Consider the following 27,632-nt stretch of genomic DNA (forward strand, 5'->3'; position numbering starts at 1 on the left):
ATTTTATCAAAGGACGATGGAAGGGATGAAACGGCATTACTGTGTATCCCTGCTATGAACGATCACGAAACAAACTGGAAGATTCAACCTGCAGGACCAATTTAAATATAGAAACTCCAAATGAAAGGCATACTCAGAGCCCCTTGATCAAAAATTTGAAAAGGGACTGGCGATTGAAGCCATGATTGGAATGTGTCCTATACAAATACTGAAAAGTTTTATAATGAGAATTGAGAAACGCTGGATTTGGGCGAGGTTATAAACAATATTGCTGCGGGTTGACTAAACAGTTTTTTTTCCAGATTGATGGTACTGTCGGAGATTTCTCCCTCAATTTACAATGTTTGAAACATTTCTTTACCCCTGTTCCCGGCGAACCAGCCCCTGGTACAGCTTTATCTGCAGCAAATAGCGAGATGTCTCTGCAAGGTGCTGGGCTGCAGCTGGTGTTTAACTTTTATCCCGAGCCCGGGAGGTCAAGGTAAGAAAAAGGGAGGACCCTCGGCACTCACCATCGTACAAATCGAGGCGATTTTTCTGACAGTCATCAGTATTTCCATCTGCCCACCGCCATGTTGCCCAAACCGCGGAGCCGGCAACCGAACCCAGGGAGGAGGCGGGGGAAGCTCCGCAGCCGCGTCACACCCACAACCGTCCCCCGTCTCTCCCCGCCTCCCTCAGCCCATTGAAACCGACTCCCGCCCCGCAGCCGTCCGCCGCGCAAACACCACCGGCGGCACACAAACACACCACGTGCGCCCCGACAGTCGTTCCGCAGCACATACGTTCCTCGGCCAGTGCCCCTGCCGCCGGGTCCGACGATCAGTCCATTGGCTGAGGCGACACGCATCTGGGGAGGGGGGTGAGGCCGTGTCCCGCCGGCCCTGCCAAAACAAAAGCACTTCAGCGGCAAATCTTCAGCCCATTGCCTCCTCGCCAATTAAAAATAATCACCTGACTATTGTCATCTAATTTCCCAGTACTTAGCCCTTTGTATGCTTTAGCATTTCTTAAACACTGAAAGTCTGCCTTTACCACCTTTCACATTCCCACTACCCTTCTCACATCTCTAAACCTTTTGCCCTTAACCAGAAACCTATGTGCATTGGTCATTGATCCATCAAGCGGAAAAGTTTTTTTCTCTCTGTCTACTCCTTCTATGCCCCTCACTTTTATACATATGAATCCCTCTCACTGATTATTCCGACTGTAACCCAAATACCTGATTGACATGGTCAGGGCCCTCTTCACGTCGTGCATGTATAAAGAAAATCCGTACTGGGATGTGAACATTATTGCCCATCCCAACCTTCACAGGATCAGAAACATTTATTCTCCCCTCCCTGCCCTGTTTAAATTATGAACAGATTTATCATTCATTGCAAAAAAAAGTAGGTGAAACTTTATGATGATTTCATCAAAATTAGTATTGTTTAAAAAAAATTATATCAGTACATCAGTTGAGATTTAACAAGTTTACATGAATATCTCATCTAAACAACTGTTTATAAAATATCACCTTTTATGAAGAATATCAGCTTTACTGAGAATACTGATGAAGAATCAATGGATAAGCTAGACTCCATTATTAATACTTGTATTGTTATGATTGTTTACAGATGGATTGTGTATTGCATTTAGCTACTAAAAGTTATTCCCCACTTGTAAGGAACAATTTCTTCCCCAGCTTTTATTTTTGCCTTTCTAGCTGTTGATGAACCAACTTTACATTTCCAGACTGAATTTTACCTCATAGACGTTAGCCTACAGAGCACAATTAATTTCACACTTCCTCTTCCCTCCACCCACTCTCTTCACTGTAACTCCTTTAAACTACATAGACATATACAGTAAGAAAACAGACCTTCATTCCAACTTGTTTACGCCAACCAGACATGCTAAACTAATCTAGTAGCATTTGGCCCATATCCGTCTAAACCCTTGCTATTCATATACCCAACCAGATGACTTTTAAATGTTGTCATTGTACCAGCCACCTCCACTTCCTCTGGCAGCTCATTCCATACATGTATCACCCTCTGGGTGGAAGAAGTTGCCCTTTAGATCCCTTTTAAAACTTTCCCCTCTCACCATAAACCTATGGCCTCTAGTTCTTGACTCCCCCAATCCAGGGAAAATACCTTGTCTATTTATCCCATCCATGTCCTTCATGATTTTATTAACCTCTCGAAGGTGACCCCTCAGCCTCTGACGCTGCAGGGAAATTAGCCCCTGTCTATTCAGCCTCTCCATATAGCTCAAACCAGGAGAAAGTGAGGACTGCAGATGCTGGAGATCAGAGTTGAAGATTGTGGTGCTGGAAAAGCACAGCAGGTTAGGCAGCATCTGAGGAGCTGGAGAATCGAAGTTTCGGGCATTAGCACTTCATCAGGAATGTGTGTAGAGAGAGGAGGAGAACTTCTTCAAGGTAAAAATCACACAACACCAGGTTATAGTCCAACAGGTTTAATTGGAAGCACACTAGCTTTCGGAGCTCCGAAAGCTAGTGTGCTTCCAATTAAACCTGTTGGACTATAACCTGGTGTTGTGTGATTTTTAACTTTGTACACCCCAGTCCAACACCGGCATCTCCAAATCATTCTTCAAGGTAGGGATCCTTGAAAGAGGCCTCGCATTAGGGTTGAAATTACCTAGGAGAAAGTGAGGACTGCAGATGCTGGAGTCGAGAGTGTGGTGCTGGAAAAGCATAGCAGGTCAGGCAGCATCCGAGGAGCAGGAGAATTAACATTTCGGACAAGAGCCCTTAATCAGTCAAAGATGAAAGAATAAAGAAATTTACAGCGCAGGAACAGGCCCTTTGGTCCTCCAAGCCTACACTGATCCAGATCCTCTATCTAAACCAGCTGCCTATTTTCTAAAGATCTGTATCACTTTGTTCCCTGCCCATTCATGTATCTGTCTAGTTACATCTTAAATGATGTTGTCGTTCCCATCTCTACCACCTCCGCTGTCAACGTGTTCCAGGTCCCCATCACCTTCTGCGTAAAGAATTTTCCACACATATCTCCCCTAAACCTTTCCCCTCTCACTTTAACTCGTGACCCCTAGTAATTGAGTTCCAGACTCTGGGGAAAAAGTTCTTGCTATTCACCCTGTCTATACCGCTCATGATTTTGTAGACCTCAATCAGGACCCCCTCAATCTGTCTTTCTAATCAAAATAATCATAATCTATTCAACCTCTCTTCATAGCTAGCACCCTCCATACCAGGCAACATCCTGCAGAATCTCCTCTGCACCCTCTTCAAAGCATCCACATCCTTTTGGAAATATGGCGACCAGAACTGTAAGCAGTATTCCAAATGTGGCCGAACCAAAATCCTACACAACTGTAAGTGCCCATCTCTCCAATCTATCTATATTCTGCTGTATTCTCTGACAGTCCCCTTCACTATCTGCTACTCCACCAATCTTTGTGTCATCTGCAAACTTGCTAATCAGGAAACTAATACCTTTCTCCAAATCATTTATATATATCGCAAACAACAGTGGTCCCAGTACGGATCTCTGTAGAACACTATTGGTCACAGGTCTCCCTTCCACTACTACTCTCTGTCTCCTGTTGACCAGCCAGTTCTCTATCCATCTAGCTAGAACACCCTGTACCCCATGAGACTTCACTTTCTCCATCTGTCTACCATGGGGAACCTTATCAAATGCCTTACTAAAGTCCATGTATATGACATTTACAACCCTTCCCCCATCAATCAACTTTGTCACCTCCTCAAAGAATTATATGAGGTTTTAAGACACAACCTTCCCCACACAAAACCATGCTGCCCATCACCAGTAAGCCCCTTTTCTTCCAAATAGGGAATAGATTCTATCCCTCAGTATCTTCTCCAGCAGCTTCCCTACCACTGATGTCAGGCTCACCGGTCTATAATTATCTGGAGTGTCTCTGCTACCCTTCTTAAACAAGGGGACAACATTAGCAATTCTCCAGTCCTCCGGGACATCACCCGTGTTCAAGAATGCTGCAAAGATATCTGTTAAAGCCCCAGCTATTTCCTCTGTCACTTCCGTCAGTAACCTGGAGTAGATCCCATCTGGACCTGAGGACTTGTCTATCTTAATGCCTTTTAGAATACCCAAAACTTCCTCCCTCCTTATGCCAACTTGACCTAGAGTACTCAAAGATCGATCCCTAATCTCAGCATCCGTCATGTCCCTCTCCTCGGTGAATACCAATGCAAACTACTCATTAAGAATCTCACCCATTTTCTCTGACTCGACAAATAACTTTCCTCCTTTGTCTTTGAGTTACCTTCTTGCTCCTCATTTATGAAAAAAAGGCTTTGGGATTTTCCTTAACTCTGTTTGCTAAAGATATCTCATGTCCCCTTTTAGCCCTCATAATTCCTCATTTCAGATTGGTCCTACATTCCTGATATTGCTTTGTCTGTCTTCAGTAGACTAGCTAAAAATCACATAACACCAGGTTATAGTCCAACAGGTTTATTTGGAAGCACTAGCTTTCAGAGCACTGCCACTTATCTGGTGATTCATCAATCACCTGGTGTTATGTGATGTTTAACTTTGTATACCCCAGTCCAACAAAAGCGTCTCCAATTCAGTAGCGTCCTTTTTTTCTCTTAGCTAGTCTCAAAGTTTCACCTGTCATCCATGGTTCCCTAACTTTGCCATTTCGATCCCTCATTTTCATAGGAACATACCTCGCCTGAACTTTAATCAACCTCTCTTTAAAAGCCTGCCACATATCGAATGTGGATTTACTTTCAAACAGCTGCTCCGAATCTACATTTCCCAGCTTCTGCTGAATTTTGGTATAGTTGGCCTTCCCGCAGTTTAGCACTCTTTCTTTAGGACCACTGTCATCTTTGTCCATGAGTATTCTAAAACTTACGGAATTGTGATCACTATTCCCAAAGTAATCCCCTACTGAAAGATCAACCACCTGGCCGGGCTCATTTCCCAACACCAGTTCCAGTATGGCCTCTTCCGGAGTTGGACTACTTACATACTACTCTAGAAAGCCTTCCACGATGGTCCTTACGAATTCTGCTCCATCTAAGTGATGTCAATGTTGGGAAAATTAAAATTTCCTATCACCACCATCCTGTTGCTCCTTATCTTTCCATGATCTGTTACATATTTGCACCTCTATGTCCCGTTCGCTGTTGGGAGGCCTGTTGCACAGCCTCAACATTGTTATTTCATCCTTCCTATTTCTGAGCTCTGCCTATATTGCCTCACTGCTTGAGTCTTCCATAGTGCCCTCCTTCAGGACAGCTGTGATATTTTCTTTGACCAGTATTGCAACTCCTCCACCCCTTCTACCTCCCACTCTGTCCGGCCTGAAGCATTGATATCCTGGGATGTTTAGATGCCAATCATGCCCTTCCCTCAACCAAGTCCCATAATAGCAATAATATCAAGCTCCCAGGTACTAATCCAAGCCCTAAATTCATCCGCCTTACATTACTATACTTCTTGCATTAAAACAAATGCACCTCAGACCACAAGTCCCTTTGCATTCATCATCTGCTGCCTGCTTTCTCTTCCCTTTAGTCACACAGACTTCATTATCTAGTTCCTTACAGGCTTTAGTTACTGCTTTCTTACTGTCCTCTAATCTCATTTGGTTTCTAACCCCCTATCACATTAGTTTAAACCCTCCCCAACAGTGTTAGCAAAAATGCCCCCCAGGGCATTGGTTCTAGTCTGGCCCAGGTGGAGATCATCCAATTTGTAATAGTCCCATCCCTTCCAGAACCAGTCCCAATGTACCAAACATCTGAACTCCTCTGTCCTGCGCTGGAAAATCTTAGCAAGTGTGGCAGCATCTGTAAGCAGATGATGCCAGACTTGCTGAGATTTTCCAGCAATTTCTCTTTTTTGGTCTTGCATTCATCCTGCTTATTCTATCATTCCGACTCTGACTAGCGCGTGGCACTAGTAGCAATCCTGAGATTACTACCACTGAGGTCCTACTTTTTATACTTTGCTCCTAACTCCCTAAATTCTGCTTTAAGACCTCATCCCATTTTTTTCCCTATATCGTTTGTGCCAATATGCACCATGACAACTGGCTGTTCACCTTCCCCCTTAAGAATGTTCTGCAGCCGATCTGAGACATCCCTGACCTGTGAACTTGGGAGGCAACTACCATTCGGGAGTCTTGTTTTCGACCACAGAACTGCCCTATGAATCCCCTATGACTATAGCTCTTCCAATCTTTTTCCTGCCCTTCTGAACAGCAGAGCTAGCCACAGTGCCATGAACCTGGCTACTGCTGCCTTCCCCTGGTGAGCCATCTCCCCAATAGTATCCAAAATGTTTTACCTGTTTTGGAAGGAGATGACCACAAGGGACACCTGCACTGCCTTCCTGCTCCTTCTCTGCCTTTTGGTCACCCATTCCCTTTCTCCCTCAGCAATCCTAATCTGTGGTGTGACCAATTCACTAAACATGATATCCACGATCCCCTCAGCATCGCGTATGCTCCAAAATGAGTCCATCTGCAGCTCCAGAGCCGTCATGTGGTCTAACAAGAGCTGCAGCTGGAAACACTTTCTACATGCGAAGGAGCCAAGGACATCAGCTGTGTCCCTGAGTTCCCACATTGAGCAAGACGAGTATAACACAGATCTGGGATCTCCTGCCATTTTTTACCTTAAATTTAACTTTAGACTTAGCTTAGGTAAACAAAAAGGGGAAGTTTGCACCAAATCACTCGATAAAACAATAAAAAATGGAAATAGAAAAACCTTACCTGATCAACTCACCAGAGTCCTTCTTTTTGGTTAGAGGAGGAGGGCAGGTGGGAGAGACTACATGTGTGGTGTCTCTGGTTCAGCCACTATCCAAATAAAATGGATTCGCTCACCTTCGCAGAAGCCCTCTGGTCCTCACTCTCACCTCTCAACAAATGCAGGCCCTGAAGCCCAAGTTAAGTTTTTAAAATGATTTCACTCACCTTCCCAGCAGCACTCATTCCTGATGAAGGGCTTGTGCCCAAAACATCGATTCTCCTGCACCTTGGATGCTGCCTGACTTGCTGTGCTTTTCAAGCACCACACTCTCGAATTAGGTGGTAGTGTGGGGGTTTAAAAAAAAGAAAAAAAAGAAAATAAACAGGGGAAAAAAAAGATTAAAAAAAATTAACAGGGAATAAAGGCAGTGCTTGTCAAAAAAAAACAGGGGAACTCTATTTTGATTTAGTCCCTACCCTCCCCCTCACTATTTTTGATCAAAAAAAAGGATGAACCTGCACTTCAAGGTCACTTTGTTCAGCAACACTCCCCAGGACCTTACCATTAAGTCCTGCCCTGATTTGCTTTTCCAAATGCAGTACCTCACATTTGTCTAAATTAAACTCCAATAGCCACTCCTCTGCCTTTTGGCCCATGTGGTCAAGATTCTGTTGTTTCTGAGGTAACCTTCTTTGCTGTTCAGTCCACCTCCAAATTTGGTGTAATCTGCAAACTTACTAACCATACCATCTATGTTCACACCCATATCATTTATAAAAATGTCAAAAAGCAGTGGACCCTGCACCGATCCTTGTGGCACACTGCTTGTCACAGGCTTTCAGTCTGAAAAGCCACCCTCCACCATCACCCATTCTACCTTTGAGCTAGTTCTGTGTTCAAATAGCTTGTTCTCCTTCTATTCTGTGTGAACTAACCTTGCTAACACATCTATCATGAGAAAACTTGTTGAATATTTTGCTGCAGTCCATATAGATCGTGTCCACCATTCTGCCCTCATCAATCCTCTTCGTTACTTCTTCAAAAAACTCAATTAAATTCGTGAGACACGATTTCCCATGCACAAAGCCATGTTGATTATTCCTAATCAGTCCTTGCCTTTCCAGATACATGTACATCCTGTCCCTTAGGATTCCCATCAACAATTTGCCCACCATCGATGTTAGGCTGGCTGGTTTATAGATTCCTGGTTTTTCCTTACCACCTTTCTTAAATAGTGGCACCACATTAGTTAACCTCCAGTCTTCCACTACCTCACCTGTGACATTCCATGATATAAATATCTCAGCAAGGGGCCCATTAATCACTTTCCTAGCTTCCCACAGAGCTCTAGGATATACCGTACCTGATCAGGTCCCGGGATTTATTTGCCTTTATGCGTTTACATCAATGGGCACAACTTGGAATTGCATTTGTCGACTTTTAAAAAGGATGGAATTTGTTGAATATATCCATGATCATATCGCCCACGTATGAAGCCATTTGGTTCAATGTATTTGTCAGTTATTTTAAAGGTTTCCAAGTAGTCTCACCCCCTCGTCCTTTTCCCAGAGCCCTGCCCGCTTCCCTCGAAGCATTTATCCAATTATATTTTCAAAGTTATTGTGTAATTTGTTTCCACCGCCCCTTCGGCAGTGCATTCCAGACCAGAACAGTTTATGTCACAGGAGAGTCCAGTTTGGGGACACGATTGGCAGCAGCTTATTTTGTTTCAAATTTCCATTGCTCGCTGAAGCCAGAATATTTGTTGTAAGTTTGGGAAGGAAGGAGGGTAGAAAAGTTTCTTTTTTCATAAAATTTGGTAAAGTACAACATTGCACCGTCTCAGTTTGGCGTTGGCTCAGAGACCATCAGGGTACACTCTGAGTCTGGATACTAGCAGAGGGATCATCAAGAGTAAGGCAGGGCTGGTCAGAGTAGTTCGCAAAGCGTTTCGTTTTGCCAGTTTTTTTCTTCTTCCTCTTTCCCGTCTTAATGTGCAGTTTTATAAATGCGTCTCCTCCAGAACACCATGTCACACAATCCGAGTAACTTCCTACTGCTCCCCATACCGGAGGTCCCGATGCTCGACTACCTGCATAACCGAAACGTGAAGATCGTGGTCCTGGGAGCAAGGAGAGTTGGAAAGACTGGTAAGAAAAAGAAGGGGGTGTTTTGGGGGGCCGGGGAAGGGTTGCAATCGAAGAGATTGGTCTAAAAAGGTTAAGCCTCTATCCCAATTTCATGTCTGTACTAGTATTACTAGAGCTATAACTAGACAGTAATAGCTCATTTCAATACTTTCCAATATCACGGATCGTGGACTGTTGACTGAACAAGGCAGTGACCCTTGCTGGAAACAAGAGCAACTGTTTGCGCTGATACCTGTTCTGTCCTGACATATCGCAACAGTAATCGCTGACCACATAGGTTAAATCGCCACCCTTCACTGAACTGTGGTTATTCTCCAGTTTGCAAGAGAAACTTGCAAAATCCCTTAAACTGCTATTACCTCAGACCCTCCCCCTAACTAAATTGCCAAAGTCCCTGAATGTAAAGTTGAATCTCCTGAAACACTCTTCTCAACACCTCATGTGCTAAAATTACAAACCCTCAAGAGAATGGATATTATACTTTATATAATAATGGATACTTTAAAACTTTTATTTCCGTTTTGTTTAAAAAAATGTTTTCTTAGATTTAGACAAATTTATTAGTGGTGACAGCAGGAGAAGATCCATGTTTAACAGTTAATTTGATGGAAACATGAATTTGACGTTAAATGATCAAATTAAAAATAGAGGAATTTACATTCCTGTTAAAAGTTATGTTTTCACCAGAACAAAGAAATTGGACATTCAGCTTGCTAAGGAAAGACTATGAATTCCAAGTCAGTAGTAGATTTGTGATGTTTAATATGAACCCCCTTTTCAATTGCTGTAGCAGTTTGGGAAGTGCAGGTAAACTGTAAATTGGCTATATATTTCAGATATGAAAAATTAATAACAAAAAGGGAATGACAGCTTTATTTCTCTCTTTTTGAGATTGTTTTACATCTGTGGCAAATGGTGAAACCAGAAGTGATGGTTGAAATATGGCATATGTTGCTAGGAGCTAGGAATATTGATCTCCTGGCAAGGTGAGTTGGAAGAGATACTATTCTAGATATTGGAGAGTCTGCACGAAGATCAACATTAGATTCATGCTCCATTATCCATGTTCCACATTGATAGTTCATGACCTGTACTTACTAGAAGCGAGACATTGATCACAAAATACCCACATTTACACTCCCTTGTCCATCTCTTGTCACCTTTATCCATTTTGTTTTTTCTGCTTTCCATTCGTATTAAGCTGCCCACTTCTGGGATCTGTATATTCCCATACCGTTTCCTACAGACTTCGCACCTACGAATATTGAGTCCTCTGCAGTTTCCTTTACTGATTTATAACTTTTCACAAAAGTAAAAACTTCTGTTTGAACACTGATTTGGATTATAGATATTTAGTTTTCAAAATAATTTAAATGATAAAGGACAACCACCTGATGAAGGAGCAGTGCTCCAAAAGCTAGTGCTTCCAATTAAACCTGTTGGACTATAACCTGGTGTTGTGTGATTTTTAACAAAATAATTTAAAGCATTCATATTATATTCAATCATTTACCAAGCACACAGAGTCATAGAGATGTACAGCACGGAAACAGACCCTTCGGTCCAACTCGTCCATGACGACCAGATATCCCAACCCACTCTAGTCCCACCTGCCAGCACCTGGCCCATATCCCTCTAAGCCCTTCCTATTCATATACCCATCCAGATGCCATTTAGATGTTGCAAGTGTACCAGCCTCCACCACTTCCTCTGGTAGTTCATTCCATACCCGTACCACCCTCTGTGTGTAAAGGTTGCCCCTTAGGTCTCTTTTATATCTTTCCCCTCTCACCCTAAACCTATGCCTTCCAGTTCTGGACTCCCCTACCCTAGGGAAAAGACTTTGTCTATTTATCCTATACATGCCCTTCATGATTTTATAAACCTCTATAAGGTCACCCCTCAGCCTCCGACGCTGCAGGGAAAACAGCACCAGCCTATTCAACCTCTCCCTGTAGCTCAAATCCTCCAACCCTGGCCACATCCTTGTAAATCTTTTCTATCAAAACACATCATTTTTCTTAGTCTTCCATATCATCCATAAAAGACAGGTGAGTTTTTCTGATGCTTTCTTATTGTCTATGAGCCTGGCTGTTTTATTTTGTACATCATTGCTTCCTCCTTCAGGAACAAATCAACAATCTTATTTTATAACATCATGTTACATGTCATATCGAACATACACCATCTGAAATTTGCACATAGAATGCAATAAAAATGACTTCACAGTAATGTGTTAAGACACTTTTAGTTATTAGAGGCACTTACAGTTAATACTGTGTAGTTGTAAGGTACACTTACTTCACATTTAAGATAATTGTTTACTGCAATTACTCAGCTCTGTGATTCAAGGCATAAGTTTCTGGTCAAAGTTCTGGGAATGGATCCAGACAAAACAGTATTGAAGAGTGGATATGAAAAGTGGCACCAAAAGCACATCAGGGAGTACTGAAACATAGTTACAAAAGGATAATTGAGGGGTACTAAATGGTAAGCCATAATATCCAAGTAAGACATCAAATACATAACACAGTGGGAAGTCAAACTTTTAGTACAAATAAGTAACAAAATAGTGTTAGGCACCACAGGCTTCAATAAACAAAGCATATTACTGAGCCACATAAGGTAGTAGAAAGTGAGATCTACAGATGCTGGAGATCAGAGTCAAGAGTGTGGTGCTGGACAAGCATAGCATGGCAGGCAGCATCTGAGGAGCAGGAGAATGGACATTATGGGCATTATCCCTTCATCAGGAATGAGGCTTGTGGGGGGCTGAGAGAAAAATGGGAGGGGGTGGGGATAGAGGGAAGGTAGCTGAGAATGTAATAGGTAAATGAAGGTGAGGGAGCAGGTGATAGATCAGAGAGGGGAGTGGAGTGGATAGATGGGAAAGATGATGGACAGGTCAAGAGAGTGGTGCCGAGTTGGAGGCTGGGAACTGGGATAGTGTGGGGGGAGGGAAAATGAGGTAACTATTGAAATCGACATTGATCCTGTGTGGTTGCAGGGTCTCAAGGCAGAATATGTCATTCTTCCTCCAGGTGTCGGGTAATAAGGGTTTGGCAATGGAGGAGGCCCAGGACCCCCACGTCCTTGACGGAGTGAGAGGGGGAGTTGAAGTATTCAGCCACGGGGCAGGGCAGTGTGGTTGGTTGTTGTGGGTGGCCCAGAGATGTTCGCTGAAACGATCCACAAAGGCGTCCTGTCTCCCCGAAATAGAGGAGACCACATCAGGTGCAACGGATACAGTAGATGACGTTGGTGGAGGTACAGTAAACTTCTGTTGGATGTGGAAGGATCCTTTGGTGCCTTGGACGGAGGTGAGGGGAGTGGTGTGGACACAGGTTTTACACTTCCTGCAGTAGCAGGGGAAGGTGCCAGGAGTGGGTTGAGGGCTGGTGGGGTGTGTGGACCTGACAAGGGAGTCGCGAGGGAAATGGCCTCTCTAGAACGCTGATAGGGGTGGGGAGGGAAATATATCTCTGGTGGTGGGGTCCATTTGTAGGTGGTGGAAGTGGCAGAGGATGATGCGATGTATGCGGAGTTTGGTAGGGTGGAAGTTGAGGACCAGGTGGGTCTGTCCTTGTTGCGTTGGGAGGAGTGGTGTTCAAGGGTGGTGGTGTGGGACGTGGTGATGTGCTGAAGGGCATTGTAGACTACATGAGAGGGGAAATTGTGGTCTTGGAAGAAGGAGGCTATATGGGATTTTGTAAGGTACAATTGGTCATTCTGGGAACAGATGCTGCGGAGGCAGAGGAATTGGGAATAAGGGATGGTGCTTTTACAGGAGATAAGGAATATGGAAGGATCCTTTGGGATCTTGGACGGAGGTGAGGGGAGTGCTGTGGGTGCAGGTTTTGTACTTCCTGCAGTGGCAGGGGAAGGTGCCGGGCATGGGGTGTGGGCTGGTGGGGTTGTGGACAAGGGAGTCGCGGAATGGTCTCTCTGGAACACTGATAGGGTGGGGAGGGAATTATACCTGTGATGGTGAGGATAATGCAATGTATGCAGATATGGAAGGATCCTTTGGGACCTTGAACACTTCAACACCCCCATCCACTCTGTCAAGGACGTACAGATCCTGGGCCTCCTCCATCGCCAAACCCTTACCACCCGATGCCTGGAGGAAGAACACTTCATATTCCGCCTTGGGACCCTGCAACCACACAGGATCAATGTGGATTTTAACAGTTTTCTGAATTCCCCTCCCCCCACATTATCCCAGTCCGCAGCCTCCAACTCGGCACCGCCATCTTGACTTGTCGATCACCTTTCCTATCTATCTGCTCCAGCTTCCTCTCTGACCTATCACCTTCTCCCTCACCTTCATCTATTTATTGCATTCTTGGCTACCTTCCCTCTATCCCCACCCCCCTCCCATTTATCTCTCAGCCCCCTGGCCTACAAGACTCATTCCTGATGAAGGGCTTACGTCCGAAATGTCAATTCTCCTGCACCTCGGATGCTGCCTGACCTGCTGTGCTTTTCCAGCACCACACTCTTGACCTAGCCACATGTGATATAGGGCAGAGGAAATAGCTTTATCAGTCAAGGAGGCGTGAAGGAAAAAAGCGGAGTGGACAGACAGATTTAAGAGTGGACTTCTAGGGTTTAGGGCTGAAAATGGAAAAGCGCAGCAGGTCAGGCAGTATCCAACGATCAGGAGAATCGACATTTCGGGCATGAGCCCTTCTACAGGAATGAGGAAAGTGTGCCAAGTAGGCTAAGATAAAAGGTAGGGAAGAGGGACTTGGGGGAGGGGCATTGGAAATGCGATAGGTGGAAGAAGGTTAAGGTGAGGGTGATAGTCCGGAGTGGGGGTGGGGGCAGAGAGGTCAGGAAGAAGATTGCAGGTTAGGAAGGCGGTGCTGAGTTCGAGGGTTGGAACTGAGACAAGGTGGGGGGAGGGGAAATGAGGAAACTGGAGAAATCTGAGTTCATCCCTTGTGGTTGGAGGGTTCCTAGGCGGAAGATGAGGCGCTCTTCCTCCAGCCGTCGTGTTGCTATGGTCTGGCGATGGAGGAGTCCAAGGACCTGCATGTCCTTGGTGGAGTGGAAGGGGGAGTTGAAGTGTTGAGCCACGGGGTGGTTGGGTTGGTTGGTCCGGGTGTCCCAGAGGTGTTCTCTGAAACGTTCCGCAAATAGGCGGCCTGTCTCCCCAATATAGAGGAGGCCACATCGGGTGCAGCAGATGCAGTAAATGATGTGTGTGGAGGTGCAGGTGAATTTGTGGTGGATATGGAAAGATCCCTTGGGGCCTTGGAGGGAAGTGAGGGGGGAGGTGTGGGCGCAAGTTTTGCATTTCTTGCGGTTGCAGGGGAAGGTGCCGGGAGTGGAGGTTGGATTGGTGGGGGGTGTGGACCTGACGAGAGAGTCATGGAGGGAGTGGTCTTTTCGAAACGCTGATAGGGGAGGGGAGGGAAATATATCCCTGGTGGTGGGGTCCGTTTGGAGGTGTCGGAAATGACGACGGATGATATGATGTATATGGAGGTTGGTGGGGTGGTAGGTGAGGACCAGTGGGGTTCTGTCCTGGTGGCGATTGGAGAGGCGGGGCTCAAGGGCAGAGGAGCAGGAAGTGGAGGAGATGCGGTGGAGAGCATTGTCGATCACGTCTGGGGGGAAGTTGCGGTCTTTGAAGAAGGAGGCCATCTTGGTTGTTTGGTATTGGAACTGGTCCTCCTGGGAGCAGATGCGGTGGAGATGAAGGAATTGGGAATATGGGATGGCGTTTTTACAGAGGCCAGGGAGGGAGGAGGTGTAGTCTAGGTAGCTGTGTTGATTCGGTCGCCCGAGATAGAAATGGAGAGGTCTAGGAAGGGGAGGGAGGAGTCTGAGACGGTCCAGGTAAATTTGAGGTCGGGGTGGAAGGTGTTGGTAAAGTGGATGAACTGTTCAACTCCTCGTGGGAGCACAAGGCAGTGCCAATGCAGTCATCGATGTAGTGGAGGAAAAGGTGAGGGGTAGTGCTAGTGTAGCTGCGGAAGATGGACTGTTCCACATATCCTATGAAGAGTCAGGCATAGCTGGGGCCCATGCGGGTGTCCATGGCTACTCCTTTGGTTTGGAGGAAGTGGGAGGATTGGAAAGAGAAGTTGTTCAGAGTGAAGACCAGTTCAGTCAGTCGAAGAAGGGTGTCAGTAGAAGGGTACTGGTTGGTACGGTGGGAAAGGAAGAAGCGGAGGGCTTCGTGATGGGGGATGGAGGTGTACAGGGACTGGGATGTCCATAGTGAAGATAAGGCGTTGGGGACCGGGGAAGCGAAAATCATGGAGGAGGTGGAGGGCGTGGGTTGTGTCCCGAACATAGGTGGGGAGTTCTTGGACTAAGGGGGACTGGACCGTGTCAAGGTATGTAGAGATGAGTTCGGTGGGGCAGGAGCAGGCTGAGACAATGGGTCGGCCGGGGCAGTCAGGTTTGTGGATTTTGGGCAGGAGGTAGAAACGGGTCGTGCGGGGTTGTGGGACTATGAGGTTGGAGGCGGTGGATGGGAGATCCCCTGAGGTAATGAGGTTATGGATGGTCTGGGAGATGATGGTTTGGTGGTGGGAGGTGGGGTCATGGTCAAGGGGGCAGTAGGAGGAGGTGTCCGCGAGCTGGCGTTTAGCCTCAGCGGTGTAAAGGTCGGTGCGCCAAACTACTACCGCGCCTCCCTTGTCTGCCGGTTTGATAGTGAGGTTGGGGTTGGAACGGAGGGAGTGGAGGGCTGCACGTTCCGAGGATGAGATTTTGGAGTGGGTGAGAGGGGTGGAGAGGTTGAGGCAGTTAATGTCACGGCGGCAGTTGGCTATGAAGAGATCGAGGGAGGTCATGAAGAAGGGCTCATGCTCGAAACGTCGATTCTCCTGCTCCTTGGATGCTGCCTGACCTGCTGTGCTTTTCCAGCAACACATTTTCAACTCTGATCTCCAGCATCTGCAGTCCTCACTTTCTCCTTCTAGAGTTTAGGGCCCAGAAAGGTGAATGCACATACACCGGTGGTGCAGCAACTGAAACTTAGAATTCTCAGGACGTCCGAACTGGAGAAATACAAACAGTTGGACAGTAGTGGGCCTGGAGTGAATTTCAGAAATGAGACGATGGGGGAATGTGAATATAAGGATAAAAAATTTTAAAATTGTGTTGTTGCTTAACTAGGATCTGGTGCAATTTAAGACATGGATAGCAGAGTTTGGACAACTTAAAGATTATAGAAGATAGAATGTCGGAGGCTGGCCAGGAATGTGTTGGAGTAGTTATGTCTAGGGGTAACAAAGGGTTGAATGAAGGTTTTGACAGTAGGTGATTTAAAGCAGAATGGTGGGAGTTGTGGTCTTATTAATGGTGTAGATATGTGGACCAGGTAGATCCCGAAATGTAACTTGTGAATGTTGAGCAGAAAAGCTGATATTTTCATGGTTAAAACAGAAAATGCTGGATAAACTAGGCAGATCTGATAGCATCTTTGGAGAAATAATGAATATTTTGAGTTCAATGTGACTCTTCTTTGGACCATCAATAGGAATTTTCTTTTACTTTGAGATTTTTAATAAAGTTTATGACAATTTCACATTTTTCTAAATTTCTTGCAGCCTTGATTGTACGGTTTCTCACAAAACGGTTCATCGGAGATTATGAGCCCAACACAGGTATGTGCTACATCAGGTATTTTTCTATTTGTCAATTTTTTTTCCACAGATACTGAATCATATTCTTTGAATTTCAGGAGCTCTATACTCCAGATCAATTAGCATTGATGGTGATCAAATTTCATTGCAAGTGCAAGACACTCCCTGTATTAATCAGGTAAAATCCATTTGTCTTTTTTCTCCTTTTTTTTGTGAATTCTGCTCTCATTAAGGTGTGGGTTATTATTACTGAAAATGCAACATTTTCCATTTAGTCGTGCATTTGCAGCATTTACAAATGCATCAAGATTAGACACAGATTATGACTCTCTCCAGTACACCCCTCAGCACCAATTGGATAAAAGAAACCCCTACAATCAGCTGTCTTTATTTTCTTTGGTGAGAGGATGTCTGACCCTCCTGTTCTTTTCTCCTTTTTCATTTTTTTGTTTGTTTTTTTTCCCACACTACCGCCTGACAACGGTAGTACTTATTTTTCCCCAACACTCGCGTGTGTGCAGGTGTTGGACAGTGAAAAACAACAAGTGTGCAAATCTTTATTTCCATTCCACCACCAGGAAAAAAGGAAACACCTGAGTTGCCAGTGAGTCAGCTGTTTTTAATATGTTAAATTAATGGCCTTCATTAATGAGAATCCTATTTTCTTTTTTTTAAGGGCAATTCTCCTGTTTATATTTTTTTTAATTTAACCCCCACACTACCACCTAAGTGCTGTAGTGCTTATTTTTTTCCCCAGCACCCATGGTGTGTGTGTGTAGGTGTGAGACACAGTGAAAGACACAAAGTGCATGAATCTTTATTCAATTTCCACCACCAGGAAGATAGGAAAACACCCGAGTGGCCAGTGACAAGCACTGCCCGTCACATCAAAGGGCAGTGCTGTGATCAAAACAGTGAAGGGGAGGGGAGGGTAGGGACTAAATCAAAATAGAGTTGGAGGGAGAAATAATGCACTCCACTCCCTGCAGCGCCCACCTCTCCCTGAACAACTCCAGGGTGTTAGTGGACACCGCGTGCTCCTTCTCCAAGGACACCTGGGCCCTAACGTAACCGCGGAAGAGGGGCAGGCAGTCGGCCGTAACGACCCCCTCCACGGCCCGCTGCCTGGACCTGTTAATGGCCAGTTTGGCCAGGCCCAGGAGCAGACCCACGAGGAGGTCTTCAGACCTGCCCTCCCTCCTCCGTACTGGGTGTCCGAAGATCAGGAGCGTGGGACTGAAGTGCAACCAAAAGCAGAGGAGGAGGTTTTTCAGAAAATCAAAAAGGGAAGAATCCTATTTTCTGATGAATTGAGACAATTTATAGACCCATATCTGTTAGATTGAAATCACTTAAGTCCCATTTAAATTGACACTCCCATTGCAAATGTCTATTTCCATCATCCAGATTGGAATCAAGATTGAGAATATTCATATCTGGTTTAATGTAAACAACATCAGGAAATTGAGATGCATTGAAACAACAATGAAAGAAAAGTGTGCTTTTTTTTTCTCCGATCCTTAGTCTTTCAAACAAAGTTCTTTCATTTGGGGAAAAATGAACATAATAATTTAAAGATGGTGTCTCACCTTTAGAAATCTTTAAAGAATATCAAACAAGTTCAAAGTATAATTCTGTTAGAAGCCATTTTCCCTCTACTTTTAAAGTAAAAATTTTCAATCAACTTGCTGAAGGATTTCATCATCTGGGGGAATTCCTTGGTTTCACAGGACTCCTGACTCTTGGTGAAAAGTTAAAGGTGTGGCATGGTTCCCACTGTGACAGGCTGCTCTGTTCAGATGAGTGTTAAGTAGCTTAGGTCGAGACTTCCACCTCCAAGGTGGTCATAGCAACAGCGCTGGGAGTCAGGTTACGGAGGTGGGGAACATCCAGTCAGACTGGAGGAGGCCTGAATTTAAGACTAGCAGATTTCAAACTAGGCTTTTTGCCATAGTGGGAAAAGTTGCAGAGTAGGAAAGTAGGAATAATGCATGACCCCTTTCTTGCAGCCAATGACTTATTCCTGACACCATAGTAATTTTACAGAGCAAAGGGATAATGTTACAGACCCACCCACTCACCTCCAACTCAAGCCATTGTGGCCAGTGATCAGTTAAGGGCCCCCCCATCCTCTACATGTCAATCTACTCAGGAAAGCATAAAATGCACCCCATATGTCTTAGTTAGAAATAGGTTCCAAATAAAATTCCCTTTGCTTAGGTAGGACGACGTGTTTGACTTCAAACTCCATCGAGCACCCTGTGTTAGATCGGTTGTCACTGGAGAGCAGTTGGTGGAGGTCTCCTGATTATCGTTTGGGTATGTGACTAATATTATCTCATTAATCTGACATTGTGATGCTATTGAAATAAAACCCACAAATCATCAATCTGTGTGCAGAGGTTGTTGAATGCTGTAACTATTCAAGGGTGGAGGACTGTTGGGATGGTGGATTGGTGAAAGTTTCAAATATGTAGCAGATTTGTGGAAGATTCAATACTTCCTCCTCTTTCCAACAAAATTCCTGAATAATATGACCTTCACTTTCTCTTTAAGAATTAATAAATCTAAGTTCAGTTTACTCTGTCAGTTGAAGCTAAAGGTTAAATTGCAGCTTGTAACATAAACCATTCAGTCTTGTATGGGGCCTTTTCTATTATTAGTCAGTTTTTTGGAAGTGATGATGACATTATAGCTGCTGACTGTGAAAATGCTCCCTATCTTTCACATATGGTAATCGCTGCAAGTATGCTGATGACTCATGCTGATCTACTGCAGCTTTTACTGAATGTGTTTACCAGGAACCCCTGCATCTAGTGCTTCAAGGATTAGATAAATTGTTAGGTAAATCTAAATTGTTAACAAGAATCACCAAAACTGCATCAAAATGAGATCAATAATGTTGGGGGAATAAACCTAAATGTTATTATTAATTGTATTGTGAAATAAATTTTAGAATGTTATAATAAGAGTTATAACAACATGGTTGAATTTATCCCATTTTCTTAATGGAGACTAGAGCAAATATCCATACAGCACTGTCAGTGAATCTATCTCAATAACTTCTTTCAGTCTCTCAATCCTCTGAGGGATCTGTGCTTTTCTATTGCTGGCCTGTCATGCATTCCAAATTACAATTGTTCCACCGTGATGATCATGTTTCACTTACCTAGGCCTTAAATGTTGTAATATATTACTTAAAACCTTACCATCTAACTGTCCTCCTCTTTAAGGCATTTCTTGAAATCTACTTCTTTGATCAAGAATTTTGTTATTTGCTCTTGAATATCCTTATTTGGCTTGGGATGACATTTTGCTTGATCACTCTATATGAAGCTACATTTACAGGCACTGCATGCATGCAAGCTATTTTTCTTATTGTCATATTGCAGCCATTACAGTCAATGGCTTCTCTACTGCACAGAGATAGTAAATACTTCTATGAAATTATAACCAGGTTCGCATTTAGCACTTTACGCTTGCAATAAAAGGAAATGCAATAGTCTCAAAGTCTCCAATAATACTTCACACAGCATAATAGAATTGTTACAGTGTTCAATGAGGCCGTTTGGCTCATTGTGTCTGCAGCGACTCTGAGTATTTTAACTTAATGCCATTCTCATCCTTTTTATCCTGTAACTATGCTTATTGCTTCTATTTAAATCATAATCCAATGCCCTCTTGAATGCCTCAATTGAACTTGCCTCCACAACATTTCAGATCTGAACTATTGTGTTAGAAAGTTTTTTTCTCACCTCACACATTTTAAAACTGCCCTCTGTTTCTTGCTCCTTTAATAAGTCGAACAGTTTCTCCATACCTACTCTGTACCCTTTTATGATTTGGAAAACTTCAATCAAATCTCCCCTCAGCCTTTTACTCTCCAAAGAAAACAGGTCCAACCTCTCCAATCTATCATAAGTTTCTTATCTCTGGAACTACTTTTGTATTTTTCTGCACTTGTTCTAATGCATTTGTATCCTTCCTACACAAAATTGTACACAATCTTCCAGCTGAGGTCTAACCAGGAAGGAATAAGTGAGGATTGCAGATGCTGGAGATCAGAGTCAAGCGTGTGGTGCTGGAAAAGCACAGCACGTCAGGCAGCATCTGAGGAGCAGGAGAATCGGTGTTTCGAGCATCAGCCCTTCATAAGGACTTGTATAAGTTCATCCCTGCTCATAAGCGCTATGTCTCTATTAATGAAGCTAGAAAATGTACAATTTATTAATGGCTTGCTCTACTGATCCTGCCAACTTTAATGATTTTTGCACACATACATCAGCTTTCTCTGCTCCTGCACACCCTTTAGAATACTATACTTTGTTTTATACTGTGACTCCATGCTCCCTGTACCAAAGTGTGCCATCTCTCACCTGCCACCTGTCTGCCCACTCCACCAACTTGACAATGTCCTTTAAAAGACAATACAGTTCTCCTCATTTCTATTGCATATTATCTAGTTAAGACAACTAGTGACTGTGTTTCTAAGGAATTAATGAAACCACTTCTGACTTACTGATAGACTGCTTGCAAGTAAAGCCTTGATCAATGAAATATCATCCTCTGAATAATAAAGTCCCTCTAGCCCCGACAGGCAGGTGTAGATTATATTGTCATCAGGCCTTCACATCAAAACAAAGAAATATGTACCACATCCAGTGGCTATGGTTCTCATTTTTAAAATCTGGCAGATCAACTCGAGTGATATATTGTACATTTATATATGAATTCTGAACAGATTCTGTTTCTTCACAGCACCATCTCAGAATTATTTGACCTGTCACATCTGTGTCAATTCTCTGCAAGAATGAATTCATCTAGTCCCACTCCACCAACTACTCACTATAGCTCTGCAATATTTTCTTTTATGATACTTACCCAATTCTCTTTTAATTGAATCTGTCTTGATTACATTCTCAGGTAGTGCATACCAGCTTCTAACCACTCATTGCTTTAAGTGCCACTCTCAGCTTATCATTCACCATAAATCAATATCCTCCAGTGCTTGATATTGTCGTTGGGAACAATTTCTCCTAATTGCTTCTGTTTAGATTCCCTAAGATCTTTGAACACCTTTGCCAAATCTTCTCTTAATTTTCTCTTCTCCAAAGAGATTATCCAATCTATTCAAGTTCCTCATTTCTGGGAATGTTTTCTGTATTCATTCTCATAGTGTGCTCATTATCGTGCTTCCTATATTGTAGTGAAATTTGAAGTGAAGTTGTAAGTTCCTGACATGTTTGATTACAGTAGAACTGATTTAAAGAATGGTCCAGCAGTCATTGCCAGCCTTATCTGTTGAAGCTCAAGCATGAAGGTTGGCCAATGGAATTTATCAAAACACCCCTGACAAAAATGCAGAATTACCATAGTCCAGCTTTTTCATTAGAGAGAAATAACTGGTTGTGAGTTTAACATGAGGGTTATGTGCCTCAGGCAAGGGGCAAGGTTGAGAAGGCAGGACCTCAGCCAGTGCAGGAATTGAACCCACACTGTTGGTGTCATTCTGCATTTCTGAGCTAACCAATTTCAAACAAAGGTAAAGTTGTCATAGTCCAATAAATCATAAGTCTCCTCTATCATAAGAAAGAGAGAGATAGTGGTTTTAACCTGAGCCTTAAGTGAGGGGAGAGGTTGAGTTGGAGAGACCTTCATAGTAACTTCAGCTGCTGTGGGAATTGAACCCATTCTGTTGACCATTACTCTGCACTATAAACTAGCCATCCAGCCAACTGAATTAACCAATGCCCAGCACCTATGGACCACATACTGCAAAGAGTTGGCATTTTCAAGAGAAAGGGGAAAAATAGCCAAAAGGCTGCCATTACCTCTTAGCTTATTCTAGCAATTAATTTTCAATTTCATGCTAGCTTTAATTTTTAGTTACACATTGTTCAAATTTGTACTTCTTATTCAAATTGGTACCTTGTCTTATGAATGTGTACTTGTAATCAGTAGTTTAGACACCACAGTGCAACTATCCCAGCAGTCTAACCATCACAAACCTATTGTAGATAATTTGATTATTTAAAAATAAAATATTAGGTTCAACCTGAAATTAATAACTGTAAATTTTCAGTGAAATCATTCTGTCTCCTCCCATCAGCTGATTGTGCTCTCAGCATCAAAATTGCTTATTGACTAGAGCTTTGTTTATATCCTTGTTGCAGTCCCCTGAAATTCTATTAATTCTAATACTGGGGAACTAATAGATTAAAATATTGTATATGCAACAGCTGCCTCTTCTGCTATTATTTTGATCATTACAGGCCCTAGGTACAGTATAGACAAAGGAGTTTGGTGGCAAATGCCTTAAGGTGACAGAATGGTAATCAGGGCAAATACCACAGATCACAACAGCATATGGTGACAGTCATGAAGAAGATGATTTGTATACGCTGAAACATTGAATCTCTATGACCCCAAATGTCAATCCCAAGATTAAACAATAGCTTAAAATATTAGCAAAGTTAAAGATCTGCAGGACAGTAGCATATGAATTTCTTTTTGTGAATCATGAATGCATGGCACATTCTTCTTTGCTTACATAGTATCTGATTTTATAGTGGATACCTGATGGTTGATGATATGATACTGTGAGATGGCCTGCGAGTCTACAGCATCATTTGGCAACATATTATGGTAGTCCAATCAGAGTATTGGTATCAGAACAATTTGAATCCCAGTATGGTCCATTCAACATTTGATTTTTCTAAATTGGATAATGTGAGTATAATCATGTAGAATTGGGGGCGGGGGGAACAGTGAAGAGGAAAGATGAAGCATGTACATGTTGCATAATGAGCAGCCAATACATCTGTGTTTAATAAAATCAAATCTTTGGCAAATGAAAATAATGTAACTTCTCTCAAAGACACACTTGTTAGGTCTGTCCTTCCTCCTATTCATTAAAAGGCCTGGAAATTCATTTGGGCTATTTTTCAAATGCTGAATGGGCACAGAAATTCTTTGAAGGTGCAAGCCAGAGGATTATGAAAAGTACATTCATGTTGCCTTATCTAAATAATTGAAGCAAGCTGCTGACGACTGGCATAGCTTCATAGTAAGTTTGCCCAGGAGAAGTAGAAGATTTCAGACCCAATACATTGCCAACAGTGGCTCTGAAGTAAGTCCCAGGAGTGAGGTCAAAAATAGGACAGCAAGTAGAGAGCCAATAATACCAGTAGAAGCTGACACGAATTCTAAAAGAAAAGCTTAAGCTCTTTCTTTTAAAGAAGTCACTTACTAGTCTGGATTTAGTTCTGAAAAGGCCAGTGCAGCCTAACTTCCCCATTACAGGCATATTCAGGATAGTTCTGAAGAAGGGTCACTGGACCTGAAACATTAACTCTGCAGATGCTGCCAACCTGCTGACTTTTTCCAGCAATTTCTGATTTCCAATATCCACAGTTTTTTGTGGTTTTTTCATATTTAAGGTAGTGATGCCTTCTTTGAGCACTACCACTGAGATATGTCCTAGACCATTTTCAGGTTGGAAGTTTATCAGGTGTCTATGGGGTCAATGTAATCTTACTGAAACTGAACCATTATGGCTCACAATTTCTACATGTGTCAGGGTCAAGTTTCTAACCCAGAAGAGTTTGCTAAAGTTTTGTTTTGCTGGAGTTGTAAGAAGACTGACACTACCTTTCCATAATTGAGCGTGAATTGGACTTTTCAAGCAGTGGCAAAGGAATAGCACTCATTATTTACTTTACTGATGGTTGCTCACAGTTTTCACCAATGTCTGAGCTGAGACTTGCTGTCAATTGGTGCAATGTCCTTGACAGAGTATATGTGACATGTGCAAACAGGGCAAGAAACAGTGTGGATGTTCAACTTAACAGATTGAAAAATCTTCACTGAGCCACGCAGAATCTAAAAGAGAAAATATAAATCAGGAAATATAAATTAGGTTTAAACATTGTACGAATAAAAACAATGAAAAATTGGATTTTGAGTGAGAGATAAGAGACAGGCGAAGAAAGTTTTTTTTAAAAAAAATGTCCAATGCTGATTACACTCTGAATGAATAAGATTCCACACTTTTAAAATTAAGTGTTGTTTTACATCAGCTCGAATTTTTATATTGTGTGTAATAGGTAAAAAGCAGTTTGGTTCTGCACTTACATTAATTCCTATACTGTACCTGTTGGTGAGGTACTGCTATAATGCAGTGTGTAGAGGAACAAGGTAACCCAGATCCCATGTTGGTATTTAAGAAGTGTGTCTGATTTATTTAAAATAATAATGAGCACTGTTAGTATTGTTGTAGAAGGCAGTTAATACCCAAACAGGTTATCATAAAATGATCTTAATCCATCAGGATGTAAGAGACTGTTCCTGTGATGGGCTGACTTCTGTTCCAGTTGTTATCCCAGTGTTAAATTCCATGTTGCTAACAGTGTTGTGTACTTACAGCCCGATGTCTCACAAGAGACTATAATGTAACTCAGATATATCCTAACTAGCTATTAAGATCCATGTAATCAAAATATTCTGTCAACAAGATCAAAACTCTCTCCTGCTGAAGCATTTGTGAGGGTATTCTTTCCCACATAGCACCAGTAACTTAGACTCATACAAGTAAGAATAACAATTGGCTGGGCATCTACCCAAGGCATGATATAGTTCTGGTCGATATCAGCTTAACACATACCATACTGATGGCAGTGTAGACTATGTAGTATATACCAAGTCTGAATATAATGACAAACACAAAATTCAGCCTAAAATATTAAGCAACAATCTGAAGGGAGGTGTAATCACCTTCTGCAGGGGCTGAAATTTCATTGACATGATACAGAAAATCTGGGGCTCTTGAAACCATGTTAGGCTAGGCCTGTGTTCTCAGGAAAAGAGAGAATTGATTTTTAAAAACATAAAATAACCTTAAAGAAAATATAATAACTCAATTTCACAATGTTTTGTCTAATTAATTGTTCTATAATTGTATTCAATACAAAACTGTTCATATTACAAGAGGCACAAATGAATTCAGTATCCAAAGGGTTACATTGGGATAAAAAAACACTTTGGAATATTTTATTGAATTCAAAAGCAAGTAAAAAGATGTATTGTGCAGATTTGATTTGACGTCAGAATTAAAACATGAAGTTTTTAACCAAGAATAATAGAAGCAATGTTTAAATGTTTTCTTTGTATTCATGTAACAGGCAGATGGAGATGATTCTTGTAGTCCAGATGTTATATCCCGATCACTTCACTGGGCAGATGGTTTTGTTTTTGTCTTTTCACTTACGGACACAGAAAGCTGGAAAGCACTCCGTCCACTCCATCAGCAAATCAGGAAGATTTATCCTAACACCAGACTTCCATTTGTGCTGATAGGAAACAAGGCTGATTTACCGCATGCACGACAAGTGGAAACCAATGAAGGCATTCAATTGGTGAATGAGATAGGAGGGACTTATTTTGAAGTTTCTGCCAGAGAAAATTATAATGAGGTCTATGATGCATTCCACCAAGTTTGCCAAGAAGTTTGCAAAGTGATTGGAAACAATAATGGGGAGAAGAGAAGAGGTCTGCTTTTAGGCAGGCCAAAATCACCGAATATGCAAGATCTTGGAAGACGGTTAAAACAGGCTCTTTCTTCTAAAGTGAAATCCACTGCTTCTGTATAAAACTCGTTTGGATGAGTTTCCAAGTGCTAAGATTGTTTTTCTTTGCCTTGAAAATAAATAAGACAAGGTAAATCCTCATATTTTAAAGACTAACACATGAATAGAAATTAGTTTGGCATGTTCCATCTCCATGTACACCTTTTTTTAAATTACACATTTACCTTTAACTGCTGTTAAGTAAATACATTTTGCTCCCGGAATATGAGCAATATCATTTACATATATTGTCATATTCATGATACAATTTTCTCTGTAGAAGCTAAAGTGTCACTAATCTACTGATTATATGAAGTTAAGATCATTGACAGCCAAAAACAATTTGAAATTGTGCAAAATTATACATTTTCATCAAAACTATCCCTGGGATTGACTAGGGCAGAGGAGAGCTCCCTTGAATGCTCAGAAAATACATTGCAAATTATAAACTGAATCATACAGTGCAGAAAAATGTATAGTTCTACTCTCAAATTGCTGCCAAATGTTTAATGGGCCAAAGGGCCTTTTTCTGTGTGGTAACTTTCTATGATTCATTTTGTAACTATTTAGCTGATCTTAGGTGGAGCCACAGTAAAGTTTCTACAAGTGGCCTCAGGAGCTCTGTACAAGGACAAGGAAATAACAGCTGTTTTCCCCACACCTGAACCTGTTCAAAATACAGTAAATTGGTGTATGTTCTGGTCCAGAAAGGATTGTTCTTGCCAGAGAAATTGCCGAATAGAAACTGTTTATTCATGTTTCAATTGTGATTAGCCAGTGTTATCAAAATAATAACTATTTGTAAAAATTACAATTTAATCACTCAGTGTCATATTCTAGCTGAAACAGGTGCATTTTAAAAACAATATTAGAAGAAAAAGACAGACAGGATATCAATATATTTTAAATTTAAATTTCCTTCATTTTGATTCCAGGATCAAATGTCTTCCAGGGTTAGGAAAGCCAAAATGTCTCCTGGTTTTAGCTACTCATCATAGCGTTATGTGTAACATAATAATAGTAGAGCGGTTATTGTTGAAATAGAGGTTTAACTTTGCGTTATGATTTGGAGATGCCGATGTTGGACTGGGGTGTACAAAGTTAAAAATCACACAACACCAGGTTATAGTCCAACAGGTTTAATTGGAAGCACACTAGCTTTTGGAGCGACGCTCGTTCATCACAATCACCTGATGAAGGAGCGTCGCTCCGAAAGCTAGTGTGCTTCCAATTAAACCTGTTGGACTATAACCTGGTGTTGTGTGATTTTTAACTTTGTGTTGTCGTTTTAATATGCAGAAAAAATTTGCTATCCTCTTCAAAAGCTTTGCTATCTTATTTGAATTGGTCCTGAGTGAATTATTTTATTTGTTTTGTTAACACTCACATTAAATATTTATTATGCCAGGCATAATTGGTATACATATTTGAGTGCTGGTATTTTGCAGCAGTAATGATAATGAAACTGTTAGTGTTTACTAACATTAGTCCTCTGAAAATAATGGTAATTTCTGGA

General features: G+C 42.3%; 2 protein-coding genes across 6 annotated transcripts in view; one reads left to right on the plus strand and one right to left on the minus strand.

Annotated features, from left to right (window-relative positions):
• Window positions 1-880, minus strand: part of LOC122557325 (ubiquitin carboxyl-terminal hydrolase 12-B) — a 69,525-nt gene extending 68,645 nt beyond the window's left edge. Inside the window, exon 1 of one of the 4 annotated variants that reach the window (XM_087991954.1) lies at window positions 751-880. In XM_087991954.1, coding sequence (XP_087848080.1) covers window positions 751-783 — 33 coding nt within the window. In that variant the 5' untranslated portion in view covers window positions 784-880. The other 3 variants (XM_087991955.1, XM_043704908.2, XM_087991956.1) reach the window with 3 other exon arrangements.
• On the plus strand, window positions 350-27,240 carry rasl11a (RAS-like, family 11, member A). Of its 2 annotated transcripts, XM_087991957.1 has the most exons (6): window positions 350-481; window positions 3,213-3,351; window positions 8,760-8,886; window positions 16,458-16,514; window positions 16,592-16,671; window positions 25,673-27,240. In XM_087991957.1, the coding sequence occupies exons 2-6, from the start codon at window positions 3,292-3,294 to the stop codon at window positions 26,138-26,140; spliced, it is 792 nt and encodes a 263-aa protein (XP_087848083.1). In that variant the 5' UTR covers window positions 350-481; window positions 3,213-3,291; the 3' UTR covers window positions 26,141-27,240. The 2 variants fall into 2 exon arrangements, with proteins under 2 accessions (XP_087848083.1, XP_043560847.2); XM_043704912.2 differs by lacking the exons at window positions 350-481; window positions 3,213-3,351 and adding an exon at window positions 8,427-8,503.
• The last annotated feature ends 392 nt before the right edge of the window (window positions 27,241-27,632 follow it).

This window comes from Chiloscyllium plagiosum, unplaced genomic scaffold (assembly GCF_037043375.1).
Source record: "Chiloscyllium plagiosum isolate Xiang-an unplaced genomic scaffold, Cpla_swu_hap1 HiC_scaffold_11, whole genome shotgun sequence".
NCBI lineage: Eukaryota > Metazoa > Chordata > Chondrichthyes > Orectolobiformes > Hemiscylliidae > Chiloscyllium > Chiloscyllium plagiosum.